Source organism: Natrix helvetica, assembly GCF_964273705.1.
Source record: "Natrix helvetica genome assembly, chromosome: 2".
NCBI classification, from domain to species: Eukaryota; Metazoa; Chordata; class Lepidosauria; order Squamata; family Natricidae; genus Natrix; species Natrix helvetica.
Window position 1 is genome coordinate 293,486,374 of NC_138552.1, and position 23,388 is coordinate 293,509,761.

Consider the following 23,388-nt stretch of genomic DNA (forward strand, 5'->3'; position numbering starts at 1 on the left):
TTATCCATTTTTATGTACTATTCTATATTTATTTATACTTAGCTATTTATATCAAAATATCGTTTACCTATATTATGCTTTATATTCTTACTATCATTTAATTACTCTATCTTAACTTATCTTTACTGACTCCTATCTTATCACTATGTCCTAACTTTCTACTACATCGTTATTTAATATTTCCCTATTTCTTATTTCTGTCCCCTAACCATTTATATCATTTCCCCCAAATTAAATAGTATTTCCTTGTATTTCCTTCGTCAATTTGTCCATCTTGGCACATTCTAAAATCTTTCTTATCACTACCATTTGGTACTACATTGTTCTTCCAATTTTGGGCATACGTTATTCTAGCTGCAGTTATAATATGTAGGATTAGATACAGTATTTCTCTGCTATACATTTTTGTGGTTATACCTAATAAAAATACTTCCAGCTTCCAGTCTATATGATCCCCCGTTATTTTTAATTTTGGTCCAGAATTTTTTCATCATCTCGCATGTCCACCACATATAGTAATAAGTCCCATATGATTTTTTGCACTTCCAACATGGTGGTGGTATATTTGGGAACATTTTCACAAGCCTCGCAGGAAGGAGGTGCCATGTATAAAACATCTTGTACTGGTTTTGTATGCTGCCCACATGGTCAGTTTCAAATTTATTTCCCAAAGTTTCCCCCATTTTTCCAGCTCTATATTATAGATTCTTGCTCTTCTATACATGGGTTTTTCCTGTGGTTGCTGTTAGAGCAGTTACAATAGAACATAAAGCAAAACACCTATGACTGCAGGATGAAATGCCCACAGAATTATTTAAAGTTGGCGAAGAGCCAACAGCTTTTTGTCAAATACAGGTAGTCCTCAACTTACGATCACAATTGAGCCCAAAATCTCTGTTGCTAAATGAGAAATTTTGTTAAGCCCCATTTTATCACTTTTCATTTTGCCACATTCATTAAACGAATCACTGCGGTTGTTAATTTAGTCACCTGGTTGTTAAGTGAATCTGGATTCCCTGTCGACTTGGCTTGTCGAAACATCGCAAAAGGGGATCACGACCCAGGGGGTACACTGCAATGGTCATAAATATGAGTCAGTTGCCAAGTTTCTGAATGTTGATCAGATGACCGTGGGGATGCTGCAACGGTCATAAGTGTGGAAAATAGTCGTAAGTCATTTATTTCAGTGCCATTCAAACGGTCATAAGCAAACTGTTGTAAGTCGAGGATTTCCTATGGTGAGCAAAAAGACCGTATGGTTCAGAAAAAGATTAGTTTACAGCGTGTGCATATACAGGAAAAAAAATATTCAGATTTTGCCCACCCATCCAATGACACACCATTACAGATAGTCCTTGTCTTACAACCATTCGTTTAGTGACTGAAGTTATAATGGCACTGAAAAAGTGACTTTTTCACACTGACGACCGTCGCAGGATCCCCCTAGTACAGTGGTGGGCAACCTTTTTTTTCAACTGAGCCAAATCTCGCCAAAACCACGATTGAAATTTATTTTGAGAGCCACATTTTTAAAACCGAAAATACATAGGATGGTACACTGTTTTTAGTTTCAATAAACTCTGGCATTTGCACCCCTAACCCTTTAGAAAAAAAAAAACCCAGGGGTCTTCAAACCTGACAGCTTGAAGACTTGTGGACTTCAACTCCCAGAATTCTGAGAATTGAAGTCCACCAAGGGCATCAATCATATTAGCCCAGGGATCTGCAAAATTGGCTCTTAAGACTGGTGGACTTCAACTCCCAGAATTCTGAGAATTGAAGTCCACCAGTCTTAAAACAGCCAACTTTGCAGACCCCTGTGTTAGCCCAAAGCCTGGTGCTGGGCCTTGCTCCCCCATTGGTGGAGCCCCAAGAAGCGAGGAGGGAGAAAAAGAGACGGAGGCCAAGGAGCTTCCCCCTTGGGAACTGCCTCCTCGCTTCTCGTCTCCGCCCGACTTCAGGATCCTCCCTAATCATTGTGGGTTGAAAAGAAAAAAGGGAAAGGGATGCTTAAAGGTTCAAACAGTAGAGCAAACGCTTCAGAGGCAACAGTTTTCACGGGGAATTAGAACAGAGAGCCCTGGAGTTTCGCTGCCCACCCGGTCAGACCTCGCTTTCCTCGCATGATTGGCTAATTTGCTACTGCCCGGCTCCCCGGTTAGATTTTTGCTGGTCCCCGCCTGACTTCAGGATCCTCCCTAATCATTGTGGATCGAAAAGAAAAAAGGGAAAGGGGCGCTTGTTTTGAAGCGCCCGCTCCCCTCCCTCCTCTCGGGCACTTCAAAACAAGCGCCCCTTTCCCTTTTTTCTTTTCGATCCACAATGATTAGGGAGGATAATAATCCGGCACACAGAAGAGCTGCATTAAAATGTGTAAAGAGCCGCTTGTGGCTCGCGAGCCGCGGCTTGCCGACCACTGCCCTAGTAGAAGGATCAAAATTAGGGGACTTGGGAACCTAATTCATATTTATGATGGTTGCAGCGTCCCGGGATCATGTGATCACCTTCCGTGACCTTCTGACAAGCAAAATCAACCGGAGAAGCCAGATTTGCTTAATGACTGCAAGATTCACTTAACAACTGCAATGATTCGCTTAAGAACTGGGGCAGAAAAGGTCGTAAAATGGGGCAAAGGTCACGGTGGCGTAGTGGTTAGAGTGCAGTAATGCAGGCTAATTCTGCTGATCACCGGCTGCCAGCAGCTTGGCAGATCGAATCTCATCAGGCTCAAGGTTGACTCAGCCTTCCATCCTTCCGAGGTGGGTAAAATGAGGACCCAGATTGTTGGGGGATATATGCTAACTTTGTAAACCACTTAGAAAGGGCTGTAAAAGCACTGTGAAGCAGTATATAATACTATTGTTATTGTTTCCTTCCTTCCTTCCTTCCTTCCTTCCTTCCTTCCTTCCTTCTTTCCTCTCCCACCCCTCCCTCTTTGGAAGCGCAGTGCTTAGAATGTAGTATTGCAGGCTAACTCTGCCCACAGCCAGGAAGTTTGATCCTGACTGGCTCAAGGTTGACTCAGCCTTCCGTCCTTCCGAGATGGGTAAAAGGAGGACCCAGATTGTTGGGCAAAATAGGCTGACTCTGTAAACCGCTTAGAGAGGTCTGTAGAGCACTGTGAAGTGGTATATACATAGTCTAAGTGTTATTGCTATTAACAATTGCCTTTGTTTAGAAGTGAAAATTTTGGGCTCAGTTAGGGTTGTAAGCTGAGGACTAATCTGCATTTATGTTGCACAGAGCTTTCCATGTTGTTGCTGATGGATCTGGTAGAATTAAACTTAATTTGTGTCTGAAACCAATAGGGATGGAAAACAAAAATCCTGCCTTTTCCCAGGTACGACTTGCTTGTGGCAAATATGTATTATGTATTAGATGTACATTCTTTCAAGATTGGAAAAAGCATCATGAGAAACCTTTCTTGGTTTTTTTTTCAGGTTGCCTAGGAAACTCGAAGCCCAGCAGTCGGCGTGCCTCCCCGAGATCTTTGGCTTGCGCTTCAGACCCCCTGTCTAATTCTGAAGAGAGAATATGTGAGGTTTCCGATGCCAATGTTGGTGCTTCTGCTTTAAATGGCGTAGCTGCTGGGGAAAAGCCCAGGAAAGGAATAGCGGTGGGGTAAGTTCGGTGCGACTGGAAAAAGAACATACAGGTAGTCCTCGGCTTTACAACCACAATTGAGCCCAACATTTTTGTTGCTAAGTGAAACATTTGTTACGAGAACTTTGCCCCATGTTACGACCTTTTGTGCCATATTTATTAAGTGAATCACTGCAGTTGTTGAGCAATATGGTTATTAAATAAATGTGGCTTCCACACTGACTTGGCAGGTTGCAAGAGGGGATCGGGTGATCCCGGGACACTGCAACTGTCATAAGTGCGAGTCAGTTCTAAACTCTTTGATTTTGATCACATGACCATGGCAGTGGTTGGTTCCGGGTCGTACGGCCCTGTACGGCTGTATCAGTAGTAGCTGGGAGCAGCGGCCACCGTACCGGTATGGTGGCTCGTTTGGCCCACCCACCCACCTGCATTCCATAGCTGTTTATAACGCGACTGGCCAATTGTGCACGCGCACACAACGTGCGGCGCCTGCGCAACCTCCGCCAAGCAGCTGGGTGTCACAGGGCAGTGCTGTGCGCACGTGTGCACGGTGCGCATGCCCGACTAGGATGCCCGGCCCCGTGCATGACGTACCGGTTGCAACGGGTTCCGGAACCCACCACTGGACCACGGAGAAGCTGCAACGTAAGTGTGAAAAACAGTCCTCAGTCACTTTCTTCAGTGCCGTTGTAACTTTGAACAGCCATTAAATGAACTGTTGTAAGTCGAGAACCACCTGTACATACAAGGGACTTTTGAGGTCTTCAAGTCCAACCCGCTGCGACAGGCGGGAATAATTATACCGTTCCAGAAAAAAAAGTTAACCACCAGGCTGTCCCACTCCTTAAGAGCTCTCGCAGGAAATTACCCCTTGTAAAGCTTCCCCTTCATGGTTCTCGTCCTTTGGTGCTACAGAGAGTAAACATAAAGCCAAATCTTCCCTTTGACAGCCTTTCAAATGTGGGTGCCCCAACACTGGAGGTTTTTAAGAAGAGACTGGACAATCCCTTGTCTGAAATGGTATAGGGTCTCCTGCTTTGAGCAGGGGGTTGGACTAGAAGACCTCCAAGGTCCCTTCCAACTCTTGTTATTTTGTTCAATGTTGGAAAGCTGCTATTGTGTCTCCTTTAGCCTTCTCTTCTTTCATCCTGCCGCCTTGTATCTTCGTTTAGGGGGAACATCTCACTTCCACTTCTTTTCTACCCTTACAAAGGCTTATACTGTGCCAGGATAAGAAATTTAACACTTCTGGAGTTTTTCATTATTGCTTCTGCTGTTTCCAATTTTAAAGGCGGCCTCTAATTTCCGGTAGAGACCTGGAAATAATATGGCAAGTCTGAAACTCACTTTTAAGATTAAGATCAGCTTTTTTCTTTTTTTTTAGTGAGTTGGTGAATCACTCACCCAGTTTCCACACTCTGCTCCAGATACCGCTACAGCACACTAACTTAGTCTAGTTGCCCCAGCTTTGTAGTGGTCATTCAGTTATGGCTCCGCCCCGCTGCCAGTTTGAAGGTTTTTTCTCCAACTTCCTGAAGAACTGCCTGTTCCTCTAGATCAGTGTTTCTCAAACTTGGCGACTTTAAGTCCTGTGGACTTCAACTCCCAGAATTCCCCAGCCAGCTATGCTGGCTGGGGTATTCTGGGAGTTGAAGTCCACAGGACTTAAAGTCGCCAAGTTTGAGAAACACTGCTCTAGATCATCTGAGCTGTCCCTTCTTCTCCCCTGTCCCTCCAGGACAGGTTTCAGTCCAAAGACTTCCCGACAACGGTTTGTCAGGCTGGATTTCCGCGAGGCTTAGCAGAGCCTGCTTTTTTCCGGCCAGTCTCGCTGTGACGCTTCTGGCTTCTCCGTACCTCACTTTTAAATGCTTTGCCATTGCTTTGTTTCACTCTCAGAAGAACTTCCTTCCCTGTTTCCATTTGTATCTACCAAGGTTACTTTCGTAAAGTGCAGCATGAAATAGTTTACCATTTTGATTCGAAAGAGGATATGATTGTGGCCTTGCAGGGGGGGAAAATCTGTTTTTCAAATCAACACTGAAATCTGTCGAAGGACAGAAATGGAAATATTTTAGGCTTTGGGGCTGGGTTTTCCTTTCTTTTAACCAACCTGCCTCTCCTCTGTTGTTAGGCCTAATTCAAATCGATGTCGTCTGGAAGCGACCGAGGCAAATGATTTGGAAAACAGCTCTGAAGCCAGAGAGCTCCAAGTAGTCCCCTCTGAAGGGGCTTCAGCAAATCTGGAGGAAGGTAAGGCTGAGCTCAGGGTTTCAGAGAAAAACTAGAGATATCCAGGTGTCTTCCTGTTAACCCACATTCAAGTGTTACAACACTGAGAGGCTGCTGGAGCTAAAGGTACACCCACAACTTAAATACTGGTACTGTTCTGACCCAGCTCCCCAAACACGACAAACCCTCTGAAGTTAACTCAAAGATTCCTTTATTAGGAGCGCCAGCAGACCCGGCAAAAAGTTTCTCTCTCCACGCAGCCTAACATGTCCAGCCAGCCGGAAAATGAATAGTTGTCTGCCCCATCTATTCATCTCCTCCCTCTGCCTTTTATCCCCAGAGCTAGGGTGGGGCTTGCTAGCAAGTGGTGGCTCTTCCTTCTCAAGGATCGGCCCATAGATTTCCACTGCTCTCCTCTCTTCTGCCTTCTGCACATCTGCACGTCCAGCACTGGACCCAGTGCTGTTGTTCCTCTTCCTCATCAGCTACCTCCAGACCTGAGGGCTGTTGACTTTCCATCTGAGGGCTGACAGACGGCTCAGGCTCTGCCTCTGCCTCTGCCTCTCTCTCTCTGCCATCTCCATTCCTTCTTCCTCCTCGGAACTCTCAGGTTGCCCTGATGCTGACCCAATAGCCAAGAGTCTGAATTTTGATCATTTGAGGATCAAAATGAGGATGCTACAATGGTCGTGTGAAAAATGTTTTAGAAGTCAATTTTTTCATTGATGTCTTAACTTTGAACGGTCACTAATTGAACTGTTGTAACTCAAGGACTAGCTGTACAGTAATCAATGAGCATTTCTTTGTGATGAAGGGTTTGATAAAATGTTTAATGGCATCTTTAAAAAGTGGGTTAAAATGTTCCTGGAAGCTGAGGCTCACATTACTGTCTTTGGTTTAGAAGTCTCTTCCTCTCCCTTTTATAACTCCTGAAATTTCCTTCCGCCTCCCCACTCGTTGGAGTCTCCGTAAGGGATGAATTGCTGTTGAAAGTTGGACTAAGACCCTGGCATCCATTATTACCTGCCGGAGAGCACCTGGTGAAGGTGTTGCAGGAGGCGCGTCTGACCTCAGGCTGATTGTTCCTTCTTACTCCCTGTGCTTTAAGCACTGCAGTTAGCAGTTGCCGCTTGACTGCTGGAAAAGGAAGAAAAGGGATTTCTTTTTTTACTGTTGCATTGTGGAAAACCCCAGGAAGCTCTTTGCTGCTTGCTCCCTTTTCAGAGAGGGGAATCTGAAGTAAGAGACCCTCTTTGATTTGCCATTTTGTAGCCATGGAGACGAGAAGGTTGGCAGTTCCCTTAATACAGAAGGACAAAGGAATTGGGAGCTTGTGCTCTGAGATGGGGAAATCTCACCGCACTATTGAAGCTTGCTTTTTAGGTAGGAAGCAAAGCCCATTTTAGTGGATTATTTCATTCTGTAAACAACCTCTAGCATATTGGTATAGCAACAACAAATGATAATAACTGTTGTTTTTTGGAGGGACATTTGTCTCATTTGGAGACGCTGCTTAATGCAAACCAGACGCTTCAGTTCTTCCTTGGCTGCTAAATAAGGAGCAATTTATTTGGAGCTTTTATCAAAGAGTACTTTGCTGATCTGCTGTTGATAAATGACATAAAGTGCTGGATTTTAGTTGCCAGCTGTGTAAAGCACCTTAAATAGCAAAAGCGAGGAGGATCATTAGGTGGATTAACAGAAATATGAGGGGAAAAAACAGATTAAGTTGATTTTTAGTGTGAACACAGCATGTGGCTGACAACCAGTTCTAAATATGGGAACTTCTAAGTTTTGTACTGATTCCAGTACATAAGATAACTAAGTTGTAAGCAATATGCTAGAAAGTTTTAACATAGGGAGGAATATGGATAGAGCAGGGGTGTCAAACTCAATTTCATTGAGGACCGCATCAGGGTTGTGTTTGACCTTGGCGCGGCCAGGGGGGTTGCCCAGGGGGAGCATTGCCAGCTCAATGTCACCTGTGGTGGCCTGGCGGGGCTGGCAGAGGGCTGCCCCGAGCTCCATTTTTATTGGTAGAGGACTGCCGGAGGCCGTCCCGGCCAAAAACAGAGCCAGAGCCAGAGCCATGCTCCATTTTTGCTAGCAGAGGTGCCGTGGGCCGGTCCTTTGCTGTTTCCAGGGCAGCTCAGTGGGCCAGTTCTAAGCACCCCATGGGTCGGATGAGGCCCGCGGGCCTTGAGCTTGACACCCCTGGGATAGAGCATCATCCATGCTTGGACAGTGAGTCACTGTTGTTACGCTTATAGTTTCCTTTTAAGTTTTTCTCAAAGAACTTTGCAGCTGATGTAGATAATATTTGGTAATTAAACCAAAAGATTGGATTTCCCTTTCAAGTTCCCTCTGCTTAAATGCAGTAGAGTATGTGTATCTACTGATTATTCTTTTTTAATCAGGGAAGAGGGGACTTTCAATATTTATTAATATTATTTCCTTCCTCCAGAAATAACTATGGATAACTGCACATACAATTAATAAAATATTCATAAAAGGAAAAATAAGGACTGGAACCCTCTTCCTCCTTTAAGACTTAAAAAATTGCTTCCAAGAAATGTTTTGCATAATTTGCTCATGATTTGATGTATTATATCTGGAGAAATACATCCAAATTGAAAACCAGTGTGACATTCAAAATGTAGCTAATAAAAGATAATGCAGTTGTCATAATGTAAAACCTTTGTCAGGAGATATCTAAGGTCTGAATTTCTCTAGGATACCAAATGTGTTGATGACTAATCTTGAGGCTCGTGGAAAATATGAGAGATGGTATTATCACGATTTGATCAGCAGTTTTGTGAAATATATCGAATCAATTTCATAATTCTGGCTGGAATATTTTTTCAAAAGGTAGACTGTGGATCCTGTACAAGGATGCTGATGAACTGAAAGCCTCCAAAGTTTCTCTCTCTCATTTCTCTGGAATGAACTGGTGGTGGCAGCAAATTTAGTTGGTTCTCTCCTGGAGTTTCAAGGAAGGAACAACTGGGTTGTGTTGGTGCAATGGTTATAATGCAGTATTGCAGGCTAATTCTGCCGACTGCCAGGAGTTCGAACCTGACCTGCTCAAGGTTGACTCAGCCTTCTGTCCTTCCGAGGTGGGTAAAATGAGGACCCAGATTGTTGGGGGCAAGAGGCTGACTCTGCAAAACTGCTTAGAGAAGGCTATAAAGCAGCGGTCACCAACTGGTGAACCGCAGAAAAATCTCTGCATTTTTTATATTGCACTACATCAGGGATCCTTAAACTATGGCCCCTGGGCCGGATACAGCCCACCGAAGCAATTATTCCCACTTGCTGACGGGATGGGGTCCTTCAGGCACTCGGCTTGGTTGCCTGTTTAGTAGTTCCAGCCCTTCCCACCCTCCCTCCCTGGGAGTCCAGGCACTTCAGTGAGTGGTGCGCGAAACTTCAGTCAGGCTCCTCGAAAGACAGAGTTTGCAGGGCCGATCTAGCGCCGGGCTGGCTACAAGAGAAACATTCATTCTTGGCTGTATTTGAGATTCCTAGTTGCAATGGACAGCAAACCTAGGGTGGATCCCGGGCACTTCTCTCCGCTAGCAGGTGGCCAAGCGAAGTTCCTGAAGGACCCCATCCCATCACTACTTCATATTAGTGGTCCACGGGATTTAAAATTATGAATTTAGTAGTCCCTGAGGTCCGAAAGGCTGGTGACCCCTGCTATAAAGCACTGTGAAGCGGTATATAAGTCTTAAGTGCTAGTGCTAATGCTAAGAGGGCCTGGAAAACGGTTAAGGAAAGTGGCCAGACTAACACTGCCAGTGCCTGTCCATGCACACATTCCCTTGCAGTTACAGGTAGTCCTTGAATTGCAATACACAAAATGGTTGCAAAACGGTTGTTAAGTGAGCTTTGCCCCATTTGACGACCATTTGTTTTGCCACAACTGTTTAGTGAATCCCTGCGGTGGTTAAGTTAGTGGTACGGTTATTGAGTGAATCTGGTTTCCCCGTAGACTTTGCTGGTCGGATTGTTGCAAGAGTGGATCACATGACCCCGGGACACTGCATCCGACATAAATATAATGCCAGTTGCCAAGAACTTTGAACGTGTGACCGTGGGGATGCTGCGAAAAACGGTCATAAGTCACTTTGTTTAGTGCCGTTGCGATTTCCAAGGGTCACTAAATGAAATAAGTCGAGGACTACCTGTGCGTGTTTTCCAGAGCTGTCTTTGCCTTGTCTACTACTAGGAAGCCTCTTCATAGATCCAAGAGAAGTAAGGAGAGACGTTAGCCTTTTTGTCTTTGAGGGTAATGTGTGAGTGCTGAGCAGTCGGTTTTATTCCTTTCTGGGGTGCAGCTAGACTTCACCTCTTGCCAGGCATGAGCAGCGACAGCGACATCGAGTGTGACACCGAAAACGACGAACAGGAAGAGGCCGAGACTGCCTGCGCCACTCCAGAGATCTACAACCAACCTTTCCAGATGCAGCCTTCAAATGATGGTAAGAGGGTCCCTTGCTGAAGACCACTGGCCTTGGAAAATACCGTATTTTTCGGAGTATAAGACGCACCGGAGTATAAGACTCACCAAGGTTTTGAAGAGGAAAATTAAAAAAAAAAAAGTTTTTCCACTCTGCAAACCCTCCCAAAACGGCCCATTTTTTGTAAAAACTGGCCCATTTTTTTTTTTTCAAAAAAGGGGCATGAATAGCCCTTAGGAGGCTTGTAGAGTGCTCTGGGATGAGCCACAAACGGCCCAATTTTCACAAAAACAGGCCCGTTTTTTGTCAAAAAATTGCATGCATGGCCTTATGGGGGCTTATAGAGTTCTGCTGGGGGCTGGGGGGGCAAAAAAACGGCCCGTTTTTTTGCTCATTTCTGCCCTCCCCAGCCCCCAGGAGGTCTCTGAAAGCCTTCTAAAATCTATGCACGGCCATTTTGGTGAAGGGGGCGGAGTTTCGGGTGGCAAAATATGCTGTATTCAGTGTATAAGACGCACCCAGATTTTCACCCTCTTTTTTGAGGGAAAAAGGTGCGCCTTATATTCTAAAAAATGCAGTACTTACACTTTGGACGTGGTGCTCTTTGCTTTTGATTAGCCTACATTTGCTTCCCTTTGACTGGGTTTCTTTTTTTTTCCTTTTGCTCCTTTCTCTGTCCGTAGCACTTTCTCCTTTCTTGCATTCTCTGTGTGACTATTATAACTGCTCCTCCCAACTTGGGCGGCGTGATTCTCTTCTCTAAGCCATGCTCTTCTATTGTTCTGAACCCTGAGAAGCTGATATCTTTGTACCTCTGAAAAGTCAGAAGGCCTTGTCATAAGTCATGAGCCCAAAACTTCTGCTGCTAAATGAGACATTTGTTAAGTAGGTTTTGCCTCATTTTATGACACCACAGTTGTTAAGCAAATTGTTGCAGTTGTCAAGTTAGTAACACGGTTGTTAAGTGAACCTGGCCTCCCCATTGACTTTGCTTGTCAGATGGTTGCAAATGGTGATCACATGACCCGGGGACGCTGCAACCGTCATAAATATGAGTCAGTTGCCAAGCGTCTTTTGAGTTTTGATCACCTGCCCATGGGGATTCTGCAATGGTCGTTTGAAAAAAATGTCATAAGTCATTTATTTAAGCGCTGTTAACTGTTAACTAAACGAACTGTTGTAAGTCAAGGGCTACCTGTACAAGTAGGTAAACGAAGCTTTGGGACATCCTGGTATACTGCAGGTAGCTGACACCTCAGCACCACCACACCTGTACAGCATGTTGCTCTCTACCCATTGAGGTAGCAAGCATGAGACGGCAACCCAGAGGCTTATGCTTGATTCTGCCTCGTTGTTGTTGGGTTTTTGTGTAATTTTATTTTCAGTCTTGTTTCCCCAATAATGAAATAGTTGCCACGTCTAGTTTCCAGATTCAAAACATGACCTGGATTTTTATTTCTTAAGCTTCCTGCAACTGGCTCCTCTCTTTCTCCTTAGATTTGTCTCTTTTTCATTTGGGTGCATTTTGCTTTCCTTCTATCAAATGTTTCTGCAAATAAGTGACTTTAAAAGCTATTTTCTCTCCATTTACAGCTTCTAAACATTTCCTAAACTGGACAGTCCTTTTCTTGAGGATACAATTTATCGAAAAACTATACTGCGGCAGGCCTTCCCCTTAGTAATCTCAGCTATTGTCATCTTACCTGGAGACAGATTAGTTTGAACCTATCCCATTGCTCAGAATCAGGACAAACACCTTATCCCCAAAGTGCTTTTTCAAGAGGCAACTGGACTTTATGGTTTTTCTTTTGAAGACCTTTCGCTTCTCATCCAACAAGCTTCTTCAGCTCTGACCAGATGGTGGGGAATGGAAGGATTTATATTCTTTGTAGACAGCTGGTCATTTGCATTATTTTTACAGAGTCGTTGAGGCCACTTGGAGGTTTCTCTGTCCTCATAGTCACCTGAGTAGTGCTAAAGGGTGTGGTAATCCCGAGGACACAGATAAACCTCCCAAGTGGCCTCAATGACCACTTGACCACTAAAAGGATGCAAATGACCAGCTGTCTGCAAGGAATATAAACCCTTCCCTTCCCCACCATCCAGTCAGAGCTGAGGAAGCTTCTTGGATGAGAAGCGAAACGTCTTCGAAGAAAAACAAGAAAGTCCAGTTGCCTTTTGAAAAAGCACCTTTGGGACAACCATGAGCTGGATGACTGAGAATCTCAATAGACATTTGGCAAAAACCTTCGTTAAAGGTTCTTTTAATGAGGAAAACTCATTGACATCTGATTCGAATCAGGCAGGGAACCCACAAGTTTCCAGGTTTGTCCTCCCTCCATTCCCACTAGTGTTCAGTGGTGAAATTCAAATTTTACTACCGGTTCTGTGGACGTGGCTTGGTGGGCATGGCAGGGGAAGGATATTGCAAAATCGCCATCCCCACCCCACTCTGGGGCCAGCCAGAGGTGGCATTTGCCGTTTCTCCAGACTACTCAAAATTTCCACTACCGGTTCTCCAGAACCAGTCAGAACCTGCTGGATTTCACCCTTGGTTCGGTCCATTGGAGAAAGGGATTCTTGCCATGAGGCGGAATTGACTCAGCAGAACCCACCTGAAAAAATCAGCGTCCCCTGGCTCTTTTCTTTTCTGGGTGCATGGTAGCCCATTGCCGAAGGCTTCTGTCTTCACCATTATCCTTTTGTGTTTTCAGCCTCAGAATTATGCTCGCTCTTCCCCGAGGCTGACCAATTGGGCTCTGAAGATCTGCCCTTTGACACAGGAAAGGACAGCGCCAGGTAATACTGGGCTCTTCCTGCTGGACCAGCTAAAAGTTTATCCCGATTGGCGCTTTGGAACTAAACTGTTTGCAAAGGGACCTGCCTGCCTACGCGATACCAGCCATTTGCTCCCAGAGCAACTTCATAGCATCTGGAGGTCTGTGTATTTTTCTCTTGCCTCTTCCTCATCCCTGAAAGCTGGATTGTCTCTGAAGATGGCGACTGGATCAAATAAGCCAACTTCAGGGCAGCTTTGAGAACACCTGCATTAAGAGTCCTGCCACCCTCCTTCCGCCAAGAACAGTGAGATCATCGCTTCTTCAGATCTGTCCGCCAACGTGTAAGGGTCCGTTCGCGCTTCTTTAGATTTCACCTTTTTTTTTGTTGATCACTCCGATGCGGAATTCTTTTAAACTGAGAGGTGTAAAAAGTGAACCACACCACCCTCACTGTTGTAAGCCTCAGAGGCTCCCTCCAGCCAGGGGATTCTAATTTGGAGCCCCTATTTCCATTTGGGGATGTTTTAAGGAACAAAAGTGGACTCCTTAAAAGTCTAGTAAATGCTTAAAACTTCCATTTTGCTTAGGGAAAAAAAAAAACCCCACTCCCCACATAGTCTGTGCCTCCATCTAATTTTAGAGTATCCTCTCAAACTACTGTACAAAACACTACCGTGCCAATCCATTTTAAAGACTACTGATTTCTTCTCTAACCTGTCTTTATCCTTCGTTGATTTTATTGACATAGGCTGCTTCGGATAAGAAATTATTCCAATTTGTTGATTCTGTTTGGTCTCAGATAAGAGCTTTTAATGATGCGAGAGTTGCCTGATGTTTGATTAGCATTTGGTAGCTTGTTTCTCGGGAACAACACTGCCCCACAATTTCTGGAAATGCCTTACACATATTTTTCCTGACTTTTATCTCTGAAAATTCTGGCTATGCTGGTTTCCCAGTCCCACTTAACAGAAGCTTCCACCTGATATACCTCCCCCAAAAAAGTACTTTTACCTTAGCTTGTATTCCTCAGCGATGTGGCAAGTTTTAAGGATGCTTGCCTGCTGCAATTATTTTAAACGTGTTGTCTTAAGCTATTTAAATATTTTCCAAGAGGAGTTTTTTCTCTCCCCCATCTCTCTCCCTCCCTCCCTCCCTCTCTCTCTCTCTCTCCCTCCCTCCCTCCCTCTCCGAATCACTCCAGTTCTGGCCAGTTGAAAGTACCTTTTCTGCATTGCATTTAAGCTACTGAAGATGTTCTGATTTTAAGCTTACATTTGGCTGATCCCTTAAAAGCATGTTTATAACTGTATGCGTCTTACTTCATGTATCCTGGTGTATTTATCTTCTCCTGAGTGTTATACCTTAAGCAGAAATACCCATTTGTAAATGTAATGTTTAAAAACTGTAAAAATTCAGGTGAAAATGGTTTGCACTCTTTTAATTAATAAAATGAATGTGGAATTGACTGTGCCTGTGCAGTTGAAGTTCTTGAAGAGGGCCTGCAAGAAACTCTTTAACTAGATTCAATATCAAAGCGCCTTTGCAAAACACCTTTAGAGGGTTTTGTGATGGGTTTTTATGTAAAAACAACAGCAGTGGTGAAATTGTAAAATTGGGATAAGACAACCAGCTAGTTTCCTTTAGTATGTTTAGTATTTTGGGGAAGAGGGAGTCAGAATTAAAACTTCTCCATTCTCTCTCATTACATATTTGCTTATTAAAAATAGCAGGCTCAAAGTTTCTCTTGGAAAATTTAATTTCCACCTGCATAAGATGAATTTCTGGTAACTTTTGTGCTACTGTCTGTCTGCAAATTCTAGTTGTGATACAGTGTTACCTTGGTGCTTAATGGCTTTGAAATTCATTGAAATTGGTACTCAACGCATTTTGACGCGTAAATTTTGTTCCGGTACTTGTTTGGTACTCAACGCATAAGCTAGAACTTCTTGTTGTCGGCTGCTTTGCGACTCACAGCATTATTTCTTATGAGAAAAAATTGTTTGGCATACATCGCACCTTCCGGAACCAATTAACGATGAGTAGTGAGGTTATCATTGTAGTTGTATTTTATGCATAGTGACAGTTATGTAATTGCAGTAGAAAACGATCATGGTGTTGGAGTAAGTAAAACTGTGATTGAGGAATGAGAACAAACTTCTAGAAGCTGTTTGGAATAACATGCTCTGGAGCTGTAACTTTGAAATGTTTCAATTCCACATCACTGCCAAATGAACATCAATAATCCTGTGCTTGCTCTGAAATTAGGCATTGAGCAGGGTAAGTAAGCTACTTTCTTTGGAATATTAATAAAGCAAATATTCCAGGCTCTTTTAAAAAAAAAAACTGAATTTGAATTGAAGAGCAGAGGAAACTACTCCAGTTAAAAGCCATTTTTATTTCCTTTGGAAACAGCATCTTAGGCTCTCATTACTAAAATTAAAATCTAGTCTTAAGACTTAGCATTCCAAGAAATCCCCTTGTTATTTACCTTCAAACAGATTGTATAATCCTTTTTTTATAATTAAAAGGACAGATTTAAGGACTACCTAAGAAAAAGCAAGGTTTGTATTGTGGTTACAGCATAGTTTTGAAATGGACACGTCAGCATCAGCAGTTATATCTTTTAATTTTTATAGGTAGCTGTCCTGATTCCTGATGATACTTTAAGGTAGGATCTCTTAAAGACAACCAGAAAACGATGTATTCAGACACTAAGATAGGTCTCTGGAGGTTTTTACACTTTTGATCTCTTCATTTCCTACTTATATTGTTTCTGTTTTGTTTCCCACCAGCCAGTGTCATTTTCATTTTACTGTGAGTTTGTATCGAATTATAGTTAAATATTGGATTGCGATTGAGAATTGGATTCTAGTTTATCTGAAGCTCTGAAGCTCAGAGTAATTTTAAGGCAACACACAGCATTGTTCTTAAAAAGTTCTTAAGAAGCAGAAACTGGGAAAAGATCACTACATTGGTACTTTTCCTTCAACCTAGAGGAAATACAAGATATAAATCAAATAATTGTGTTCCCTAGGGTAGGGGGAAATTATCCCCTCCCCCATTTGTAAATTTTGCTGCTTCAAAGTGCATCTTTTCTGTGGCCAAATGTCTGGAGATTCTCAGACAATTCAGATCATGGTTGCCCTAAACTAAATTTGCCTTTTTGAAAAGGCAAATGAACTTTTCTTCGTTTTTCCTTGAAGACATTTCACTTCTCATCCAAGAAGCTTCTTCTGTTCTTCAGTCAGAACTGAAGAAGCATCTTGGATGTGTAATGAAACATCTTCACAGAAAAACAAAGCCCTCTTGACTTTGAAAAAGTATTTTTGGGACTCTCTTTCTGTGGGTTTGCTGCTGTTTTTGCAACGCGAAGCTTTAAAATCTTCTCTGCAGTTAGAAGCAGAAAATCAGTTGATGGTTTAACTGCCTACCGTATGAAACGAGAAAAACTCAAAACAGCGTTATTTGTCATTAAAGAAGTCGACAGAAAAGTTAGGATTTGTCATTTTATTAAGGTACTGGTAGAGGTTGAACATAGTCCTTGTTCTAACAGCTTTAATAAATAAAATATGGCTAATACACGATTCCTACGAAAGTCATTAAAGTTACTGGAATAAAATTTTCAACCGATCCCAACATGTTACTAAATCATTTCTACTAAACTGACCTACTTTGTTAGTGTTTAGGACAACACAATTAATTTTCAATAGCTCTGGTAATATGCTTGGCATTCTTTTAAGAATGCACAGTTCTAACATTTTAGCAATAATGAGGAATGTCGTTAATCTTTTTTTCCCTTTCTTTTCCAACAGCAGGGATTGTTAGACAACACGCCTGTCAAAACCAAAATTGACATTTGCACAATACTTCAACGTGTTAATACTGGTGGCTAAATATTTAGTCCTGCTGTAGAACTTATATTAGAAAGAGAAATCGGGCCTTGTTAACGGGCTTAAGAACCCTCACTGGTGCCATTGTGTTTGTGGTCCTTTTCGCTCTGGAGCCGAACAAGCCGATTCTTGGAAAGATATCCAGTTTCCTAATTAATCTCAAGTTCCTAGGCGACTTGAACTACAATTCTCAGTTTGTCGCATCGAGCTTAACACTGCATAGCTGTTTTTCTGGCTTAACTGTTCTTCTAAAAAAAGAAAAAGTTGCTTTTGAATAAACAACAGTGGAGTAGTACTGTGAACACAGGACAGATAGGGCTACTTGATGAATCTAAAGGTTCTAGTTTGAAAATTATTTATATGGAAGCAGGGGAGGGCTAGATGCTATCTTGAGTGCTGAGGTCTCTTCCTCTGAAGGACGTTGTTTTCTCTGAGCCAGGGAGAAATATCCTCCCTCGCTTGCTTTTGTGGGTATCCCTAATTTGCTCAGGAGGGGGCTTAGCAGATTGTGCTTTTTCAGGAAGTGTGTAGAAGTCGGAGTAGATTCTAAAGTGCTGAGAGTGATTGGTGGCACTTCAGGGTATAAATATTTAAACCTTCCTTCTGTGCAAGCGCAGGGCAACTGGAGTGGATTAATCAGCAACAGGATAAACATTACATGCAGTCCTCAATTTAGAACCATTCATCGGGTGGCCGTTCAAAGTTACGACGGCACTGGAATAAGTGACCCATTCTCGCACGACTGTCGCAGCAGCCCCAAGATCACCTGATCAAAGTTTGGGCAGCCAGCAGATACGGTACGTACCACAGTCGTAGCATCCCAGGGTCACGATTGCCACCCGCGAACAACGGGGGCAGTTGTAGCTGCTTAATGGCCATGCGATTCACTTAACAACAGCAGTGTTTGCTTAACAGCCGTGGCCAAAAAGGTCAGAAAACCGGATGCGGCTTACTAAGCCAGCTGCTTCGCTTAGCGATGGGAGCGCTGATCCCAATTGTGGTTGTAACTGGAGGACGACCTGCCATCTCTTTCCTGCTGCAGAAGGTATTCCTCTTCATTCTATCCAGTTTCTATCAGAGGGGAAATTAAAGGAATTCCTTTGAAAGTCACAGTGGATAAACTCACAAGCCAGCTGACCAGCGACCTCTGGAAGGGCAGCCGCTCGGGTGCGTCTCTCTCCTTAACCACTGCTACTGCTTCTGTGTTCTTACACAACTGATGCAGATTTGTGTGTAGTTGAGGGATACTTCAGACCTTTATTGGAAAGATTTCAGTATGCAAATATCCAACCACTAGTTAAATACAACAGATTTACCAAACACTTTACAAGACGACCAACATTAACACGGTTAAATACCTATATTAGTAGCAGTTATGGGGTTTTTTTTGTTTTGTTTTTATATATTTTCACCAGCTAAAAGGTTCAAAATACAAGATACTGAACACTTAAGATTATCGTTAGTTTAAAAGGAGCTTATTGCTTACGTCAGCAAGCAGCAAATGAGGGCACAGGAGTTTTAACTAAAATTACTTCCTATTTTACCAGTGGCAATGAAGGAAAAAAAAACACAGCATGTCACAAAGCACTTCTTTTCCCTTTTTTTTTTTTGGTTTTTGTCTTGTTTTGTTTTTATCTCATAGAATCAAGCGGCACGAACCAGAATCCGGAACAATAACTTTTAAAATATGTCATTATTTTACCACGTTTGTTTTTTTTTTAAAAAAAAAAATTGCCTCACAAATGGATTCTACACACTTTTTATCACTACGTGAGATGAAAGAAATGGACGCGCTCTACTTGTTTGTAACAATATTTTTGTACTGGATCACAGTAGGAATCCATTGACCGGCTCTTTCCTGCAGGATCAACCATGGCGAGCAGCAGGTAATCCACTGTGTATCAATCCACAGGCGTGAAGCTTTAACTTTGTAAACACGAGAGAGAGAGGGAGGGAGAGCATGTTCCGCAACCAGCACCTTCCACGGATGCCTGCATTTTGGGAAGAGCGTCAAACGGCATCTACGAACTTGGTCGCACCTTTGGAGAATTGCTTTTGCGCATTGCGTTGAAGACAGCAATGGGATCTATCGCTCCTCGACTGATCTGAAAGCTTTTCAGACAAGGTAGCACAAATTGCTGCCATCTACTCCTCTCGTCACCCTCTACTTAACGTGTTATACCTATGCTTGTAGTTGCCAAATGCAAACAAATGGTTCTCCCCCACCCCCCTTCCATAAGTATGCCAAAAGCTAAGGCTTTTAATCTCCTTTCACGGCATAAAATTACCGTTTCCTCTCATACAAGTGTTTGCCACCTTTGCCATTTTTAAGAGGCGTGGACTTCAACTCCCAGAATTCCCTAGCTAGCATGGCTGGCTCGGGAATTCTGGGAGTTGAAGTCCACATGACTTAAAAGTGGCTCGAGTTGAGAATCACGGTTCTTCACGAGGTGTTGACTTTCAACTCCCAGAATCCCTGGAAAATTCTGGGCGTTGAAGTCCAACACCTCATAAAGTTGCCAAGAGTGAGAAACACAGCTCTAGAGAATTCTTTCCCAATATGGCATTCTTCAGGATTTCCAATTACGATGTCCAGATTTTGAAAGTTGCAGTTCCAAAACCTCTAAAAGGTTCCTAGTTAAGGACTACCACGAATATATAATTTTTTTAAAAAATCAAACCGTCAGACCGCAAATCAAAAGTTCTGAAGCATTTTCTAATCGTCGGCTTTTCTGTAACTATTTAAATTTGCACAAATGGCAGAGTACGCAGGTTAGTTTTACTGCTCACAATATTGTGGAATTTTGGTGAGTTTTTTTAAGGTGGTGTGGTGAATATTTTAAGTACCTAAAACATGCTTTATGTGATTCTGTTGCAGCCCAGCTACCTAGCTTATGTGAAAATTAGTGTTTTGTTTCAAGAAAATTTTACTCACCAGGATTAAAATTTTAAAAAATTGGAATTGAATCCTCAGTCTCTCACCCTGAAACTCTAACTGGCAATTTAAATCTCCAAACTTTTACATCATTTTTCTACCGTTGCTTGACTAGATGGCCACATTCATACTTTATTTCTTCTGATAACGTTCCCAACTGCTCTGGAGACATCTCTGGTAGCTTCATTTCCTATTCTTACAGCCTCTTCAGTTGAGCATGCAAGCAATTGGAGCAAAAATGTTTCCGACACCCGATTATTTCTATTTTTTTTAAAAAAAAGGATTACAACTTCTTACCTGGGAAAGCAGAACGGATGACAAATTGGTGGTTTAAATGAGTTTTTCAATAGGACAGCGTGAACTGTATCTGAACTGATTGTTTTACATCAGTTGGACACCTGAGATAAAAAAGGATTGGGAAAGCGAGCAAGGTGGCTTGAATCAGCCGCAAAATGATGATAAATCCTAAGCCATTTAAACATTATTACTTCCCCCCACCCTCCCCATTTAAAAGGCTGAACTGTCATTAAGGAACACTTCCCTCCCCAGAACAAGTTAACCGTAATTTCAGTATAGTTTCGATTTTAGCGGCAGGAAATTATCTTTAAAAAAAAAAAAACTACAAAAGCTTGGCATGGCATTGCTTCCCCTAGCCCAGGAGTCAGCAACCTTAAACACTCAAAGAGCCACAAAGTTCCTAACCGGAAGCCCCCCCTGTTCAATTCTGGAGCTGACCGGAAGTTCGGTTCCACCACCATAGAGTCTCCTCCTAGCACGGCGTCCTTTTTTCCTCTACCTGTCCTAACCGAAAGCTCTATCAATTGTGGAGCTGACCGGCAACAGGGAGCCGCAGCAGAAGGAGGAATGAGCCACAGAGTCGTAGGTTGCTGACCCCTGCCCTTGCCCTATCTTCTCAATGGGAAGGGGGGTGGGAAATTAAAAGATTGAATGTGTCTCTCGAACTGCATCTGAAGGGTTGGGAGGGCCCAGGTGCTAGATTGAACCTCCCATATGGCTTTTTTTAACAACAGACCTGCAAAACGACCTGATAACGTAATTTTTGCTCTATCGGATTAAAGAAGCCCAGTCCCCCAAAAGGATTCCTTACACGTCTTCTATTTCCTCCTCTCCTCCACTTACAAACCCACCCACCCCACATCGGTTCTAGAAAGTCTTTCTGAAAATATTGCTCCGTAGACTTCTCTCGTAACGGGTTTCTCTCCTTTTTTTTTTGCAAATTCTTTTTTTTAATGGCACTTTCCTGTCTTGTCCAGCGAGTCCTTAAGAATATCCAGTTCCCACGAAGAAATGAAGCTACGACACAAAAGAGTACATACGGATCCATGTGTGTTGTTTGTACATGAGAGAGAGAGAGATTGGATGTGTCCACGAAGTTGCTAGGGAGACTGGTATGCCAATCCTTGTTTGTTTGTTTGTGTTTGTTTTTCCCAATTTTTGGAGACAAACGCTTGGGCTCCCAGGATGTATTTACATGGGCAGAGCCTTCCGTGATATCCGAATTCTGGAACGCTCCCTCCGAATTACTTCTAATTCTGTGAAATGTTTAGCCTATTGAAGAAGAAGAGGAGGAGGTGGGGGGAAGTAAAATACAAAGGAGGGGATGTGTTATTTTTTACAACTCCACAGCAGCCATGGGTCTGGTGGTATACAGGGACTTGGCCTTAACATCAGGAAAATACTCTCGCCGTGGCCTTGATGGCAACCAAGGGAAACTTGCCCAAGATGGCTTCTTAGGAACTTGTTCCTACGGCCATTTAGGTGGTTGGGTGAGCAGAGGGTTAAACCTTCTGGGCAGAAAAGGGACCGCTGCTCAAAGAAAAGCCCATTGAGCTTCGGCTTCAGTCTCGCTAACCGTTGCCACCGCTTGGCGTCGCAGAAATGAAAGTGAGAGAAGATGGAAGCTTTTCTTCCCCATGACTTGAACCACAGGCCTTCGGGCCCAGTGGGGATCGGGGCCTCCACCAACACCACGCTGCACTCCCCTGGGCTTGGAGAGCCCAAGAGTGTGTTCTGCCCCTGGGGAGGAACGTCGTCCCTTCTCTTGCCGTCTCCCAAAACACTTTGACTCAAAATCGCCCGCTTTGGCACGCCAGCACTGAAGACTTGATCCGGAGAAAGGCGTTTGACACTGTGGAGTTTGCCTGCTTCTGTTTTCCTCAGGTCTAAGCAGCTGGGGTCTTCAAAGACGTTGATGGCGGAACCTGCGCTCAAGGTAGTTCTGTCCGTGAAGGAATCCACTCTGCCATCGTAGCCCAGATCGGCAGGCGCCGAGACCTGGTGCTGAGGCCACTGTCTCTTGCAATCTCCCTGGTTCTCTTTGTCGTCGCCGCTGTCCTCTTGCCCGCCTTGGAAAGAGTTCTCGGTCCATTCGGATTCCTCGCCGACGCTGATGATGGCGTTCATGTCCCTGAGAAAGACCACAATGACCGTGATGTTATCGCTAGAGCCGGCATCTCGAGCGGAAGCCACCAACTTGTGGGCTACCATGGTGCTGTCCCCGTTGTTCTCCTTCAGATGGTCGGCCACCACTTTCACCGCTTCGTCGGGGTTCACTGTGTCGTAGAAGCCGTCGCAGGCCAGAATGAGGTAGTCCTCTGATCCATCCAGCACCGTGGATCCAGAATCTGCATCTCCACAGATGTATGGCTTGTGCTCTGCATCACCTGGAACAGGTAGACCCAAAAAAACCCAAACAGATTTAGGCTTCTGACACATACTGGTTAAACAGGGGTGTCAAATTCAAGGAATTTGCAAGCGGGCTCGGCGGGGCTGCTTAGCGAGGAGGGAGACCCTGGCCCATTTGGTTCACTTCAGTGTGGGGTGGGAATGTAGGAGGAAATCCGTGCCTCTGGGCGTTCAGCCCTCAAAGACTCCTTTGGGGTGACTGGGAAGGGAGGGAGGGGAGGGACTAGCCAGTACTGTATGTAAGGTGTCCTAAACATGCCCTAATTGATTTATGAGTATCGAGTTAAGTTTCAATACAAAACTAGTCATTTATTAGGAGTATCATAGGCAAGATTTTTTCGTAGTCAGGTCTAAGTTTTATTTGCGTTACAGCTGAACTTTAACCCTGTTCCTTCTCTCCCCTCAGTCTGTGTCATAAATCACATTCCCCAATGAGGTGCACCCCTCCCAGGTCTGCTGCAGTAATCTGAGATCCGACTTCAGCCAACAGTTTGCGTGGAATGCGTTCCCTTCTCCTTCCCTCACTATGACAACTTTGGGAGTTGACAGTTGGGATCACCTGACGGAGCAGCAACGCAGGGACCAAAGAGCCTGCAACTTGCTCACCCCACCCAAGGCTGGGGCAACAGCACACGTGCCCACAGAGAGGGCTGTGTGTGCCACCTCTGGCACATTTGTCACCAGAGCCCTAGAATTAAGAACTTTCTTAATAGTGAGAACAATTAATCGGTGAAATAACTTGGCTCCGGAGGCTTTGGGTGCTCCCAACACTTGAG

The 23,388-nt window shown here is 43.8% G+C and overlaps 2 protein-coding genes across 6 annotated transcripts in view; one reads left to right on the forward strand and one right to left on the reverse strand.

Moving 5' to 3' along the window:
* Positions 1 to 14,073, forward strand: part of TRIM37 (tripartite motif containing 37) — a 70,067-nt gene extending 55,994 nt beyond the window's left edge. For 4 of the 5 annotated variants that reach the window (XM_081943402.1, XM_081943401.1, XM_081943405.1 and 1 more), the window contains 4 exons: positions 3,441 to 3,621; positions 5,741 to 5,859; positions 10,179 to 10,322; positions 13,016 to 14,073. In XM_081943402.1, coding sequence (XP_081799528.1) covers positions 3,441 to 3,621; positions 5,741 to 5,859; positions 10,179 to 10,322; positions 13,016 to 13,104 — 533 coding nt within the window. In that variant the 3' untranslated portion in view covers positions 13,105 to 14,073. The remainder of the gene's footprint in view (positions 1 to 3,440; positions 3,622 to 5,740; positions 5,860 to 10,178; positions 10,323 to 13,015) is intronic. The other variant, XM_081943403.1, reaches the window with a different exon arrangement.
* A 4,623-nt stretch (positions 14,074 to 18,696) lies between these two features.
* The window catches only part of PPM1E (protein phosphatase, Mg2+/Mn2+ dependent 1E), a 123,326-nt gene continuing 118,634 nt past the window's right edge, over positions 18,697 to 23,388 (reverse strand). Inside the window, exon 7 of the mRNA XM_081945406.1 lies at positions 18,697 to 22,590. Coding sequence (XP_081801532.1) covers positions 21,533 to 22,590 — 1,058 coding nt within the window. The 3' untranslated portion in view covers positions 18,697 to 21,532. The remainder of the gene's footprint in view (positions 22,591 to 23,388) is intronic.